The sequence below is a fragment of the Setaria italica genome, chromosome III (genome assembly GCF_000263155.2).
Source record: "Setaria italica strain Yugu1 chromosome III, Setaria_italica_v2.0, whole genome shotgun sequence".
Taxonomy (NCBI): Eukaryota; Viridiplantae; Streptophyta; class Magnoliopsida; order Poales; family Poaceae; genus Setaria; species Setaria italica.
This window is the reverse complement of record NC_028452.1, coordinates 36,770,769-36,774,637: the sequence shown is the minus strand read 5'-3', so window position 1 is coordinate 36,774,637 and position 3,869 is coordinate 36,770,769. Positions and strand designations below refer to the sequence as shown.

Below are 3,869 nucleotides of genomic sequence, written 5' to 3'. Positions count from 1 at the left end.
TTCGTTGTTGTGCCCATGATGGATGTTTCCATACTAGACCGATCTATCATATGAATTTTATATTATTGTAATGTAATTTCTATTTAACAAACTCCAAAGGCATTAGAATTATTGTCTTCTCCTCAGATTCACAATAAAAATGAGCTATTATCAGCCTTAAGGGCATTCAGGTTAATTCATCAACCAGGACAGACAATCGACACAAAATAATCAAGATTGCCAAACACCCTGCTTATTCAGACAGCAGATTCTCCAGACAGCAGGCTTATCAGATAAGCTTGCTTGCCAGATAAGCGAGTTCCAGAAAAGTGTATACAAACAGGGCCTACGTGTACACTTTTTCTTTAGAGCATCTCCAGCAGTTCACCGTTCCCCAATACAACTACTATATTGGACGAGTTGGTGAAAAATTAGTGCTCCAGCAAACTCCCTCTATCTTTCCCTTTCCCTAATAATTATTAGGATAAACTACTAATTCACCCTAACTCTTCCTAAATAAAAGAGGAGTTGTGACTCTCCTAATACGGTAGTTGGATTGTGATAACATTACTAGAAGACTGCAAAACCAAGTCTCCAATAACAATGAAAGTGATATTGGGATATCCCACTAACTAGTTATTTGAAAATATTTATTAGGAAACTATTGGAGATACTCTTATTTAATATAATTTACCGATGAACACATTTACCAAAAATTCCTTTATGAATGAATAATATTATTATTTCTATAGCATCAAATCAACTCTAGAAAAATTTAATCTAGTTTGAAGAATCAAGTTCTAAATAAATTTTAAATGTTGAGTCTATATAATTGGTTCTTGTTGGCGCACAAGTATGAATATTATGCCAGCAATAGACATCGAGGGAATGAAGGTCCCAAATATAATGTCAAGGACTCTGTTTACGTGGGAGCATACACGGTTCAGTTAATAACCAACTAAAAATAACTATGGCACTCCACACTTACTCCCTCCATCTCAAATGATAGATCATTTTGATTTTTTTAAATTTATAGATATTATTATGCATTTAGATATGAAGTATATCTAAATGCATAATAAAATCTACGAATCTAAAAAAACTAAAACAACCTATAATTTGAAATGGAGAGAGTAGCTATAGCCGTTAGCAATGCGTGGTTGGTCTACCATCTAATAAGTATCAAATTAAAATAAAACCACAATGACGTCGCCTGGCTAATTTATAAGAAATTTGATGCCTTGTGCCGTGTTTTTGCCGATTATTGCGTGTGTGAAAGCAGCTTCGGTCAGAATTGTGGACTGAGAACAGTTGGAATCGGTCGGATCAGCATTCAAACAGTTGATCATAACAGTCAAAATTTTGCACTGAGTAATAGTCCTCATTTCTGATAAGGAGTTGCTTAGTATAAATGGTTGGTCTATGAAATGGAAGATCAGGGATACACACATCTGCTCTCCCTCAAAGCTGCATCTAGCGACGCAAACCAAACCAGTCGGTAGCAATAATGGCGGCTGCTGCTGCTGAGTCATCCGTCCACCAGCTACCGATCCGCATCGTGACCCGCCGCCTCGTGAAGGCCTCCGATCCATCCATCTCGCCGCACGCCGCCGCCGTCTCCAACATCGACCTCTACAACAGCACCGGCCAGTTCAGCTTCGTCTGCCTCTACCCCGGCGAGCTTCCGAATAAGGGCGCAACAAGCAGCTTTGACGACGTCGTTGCCGCCTTCGCCGCCGGCCTGCCGTCCTTGCTCAACCACTTCTACCCTCTCTGCGGCCGCATCGCCGCCGACCCGAGCTCCGGCCTCCCCGAGCTCCACTGTTACAACCAAGGCGCCGACCTCGTCGTCGGAGAGGTCGATGCGACCTTGGGGAGCCTGGACTTCGGCGAGGCTGAGTCCCTCAAGAAGCTCACCCTGCCGTTCCCCGATGACGTCGCGCTGTCTGTGCAGCTGCTCTCCTTCGCCTGCGGCCGCTTCGCCGTCGTGTGGGGGATCAACCACCTCCACGCCGACGTGTTCGCCGCAGCCCAGCTCATCAGCAATTGGTCCGAGCTCTCGCGGTCCGGGACGATCGCCATGCCCAGTCACGACCGCTCGGCGTTCTTCCGCCCCCGCGACCGGCCGTCGTACGGCGCCAGGGTCGGCGAGCTGCTCACGACGTTCGACGGCGAGCACCGGCTGGTGAACGTCCTGACGGCCCACGACAGCTTCGTCGAGCGCCTCTACTACGTCGAGGCGGTCGACCTCGACGCGCTGCGGGAGGCGGCGGGCGCCTCCCGCGCCGAGGCGTTGTCGGCGTACCTGTGGAAGGCGCTCGCCGGCATCGTGGCCGCTTCGCGGGTGCCCGACGAGCGCTGCCGCATGGGGTGGTGGGTGGACGCCCGGCACCGGCTGGCGGCGGCGATGCCCAGCTACTTCGGCAACGCCACGGCGTACACCGCCGGGGACGCTGCCGTGGAGGAGGTCCGGCGGAAGCCGCTGGCGGACGTCGCGGCCATGGTGCGGGAGGCTGTCACGGCGGTCGACTACGACGAGTACGTGCAGGAGATCAGCGACTGGGTGGAGGAGCACAAGGAGGAGATGTTCGTGGAGTCGGCGATCCTCGGGCTCGGCGCTCCGACGCTGAGCCAGACGGAGTTCGCGTCGTCCCCTATCGACACGGACTTCGGCTTCGGCCAGGCCGCGATCGCCATGCCCGTCTTCCACTACTCGAGGATGAGCTCCGGGTTGATGGCCATCGGCGCACGCCCTGCGGGAGGAGACGGGTCGTGGTTCGTCAGCGCGTGCGTGTGGCCGCGGCTTGCGGCGGCGCTCGAATCCGACGAGCAGCACATCCTCAAGCCTCTCACGGCGGACTATCTTGGCCTCGTGTAGGGAGCGGTTGAGTGCCTCGTGGAACTTTCAGCTTTATTTACCTTTTGTCGTGGCATGTGCACGTTTTCAATTCGGACCGCTGTATGAGGACTCTTATTTTATTTTTGATGGTGTTCTCTCATTTTTTTTTCCTCCTGTTTCCCTTTGCAACCTGCCGCTGTGTCACTGTGCACCTGTTTCATGCTTCTCCAACTTCATGAATAGGTATAGATAGCCAAACGGGCGGCCCGGCCCAGCCTGGCACGGGCACGAATAGGCCCGGCCTGTTTAGGCCCGCCTAACTGTCGTGCCAGGTCGGGCCAGCCCGCGTGCCGAAAGAGCGGCCCAGGCCCGGCCTGCTACCTTCTTGCGCAGGCCGTGCCGGCTCGCTGGCCCGGCGGGCCTTAACAGTCTCACCGTGCCCGTGCCAGCCCGTGATACGTTTTAAGAAAAATCCCTCACCAGAATCTAATTTATCAAAGTAAGACATTTTCATATTTTCAACATATTCACAGAAACTTACTTTCAATATATTCATAGATTCAACTGATTCACAAAGATTCACACAGATTCACAATCACAATAACACAAACAAATATGAATATTATTTTGAGCTGTTTGTATTGCTGCCTCATTAAAAACCTTTGTAGGTAAAAACTCACACCTCGTGAGAAAATCCTACAAAGGAAAAAAGAGTACAGCCAGCTCATAAGTTCATTGTTCAGATACACAATCACACAAGTTCACAACTCAACTGACAACTCACAACTCACAAGTCACAAGATCTACACAAGCACAACAGCACGAGGCTTCTCACTTCTGAGTTCTAACTTGCTCCTGAACATTGACAGAGCACCAACAGGGCAGCAGGCATCTAGCTTCTGCAAAAAATGATAGGAGGATTAGAGATCTTCAAGTAACAACTAACAAGTATGCTGAATAGAAGTAAATGAGAGTAGAAAACTTACTCATCAAGATACAAATCCTCAAATGACTCTTCAAGTTCGGTATCGTCGACGGTATGCTGCAGTCT

At 49.6% G+C, this 3,869-nt stretch overlaps 1 protein-coding gene across 1 annotated transcript; it reads left to right on the top strand.

Annotated features, from left to right (window-relative positions):
* Positions 1 to 1,385: 1,385 nt before the first annotated feature.
* On the top strand, positions 1,386 to 2,984 carry LOC101758894 (putrescine hydroxycinnamoyltransferase 1). The gene has a single exon (XM_004962533.2). The coding sequence runs from the start codon at positions 1,487 to 1,489 to the stop codon at positions 2,855 to 2,857; it is 1,371 nt and encodes a 456-aa protein (XP_004962590.1). The 5' UTR covers positions 1,386 to 1,486; the 3' UTR covers positions 2,858 to 2,984.
* Positions 2,985 to 3,869: the final 885 nt, after the last annotated feature.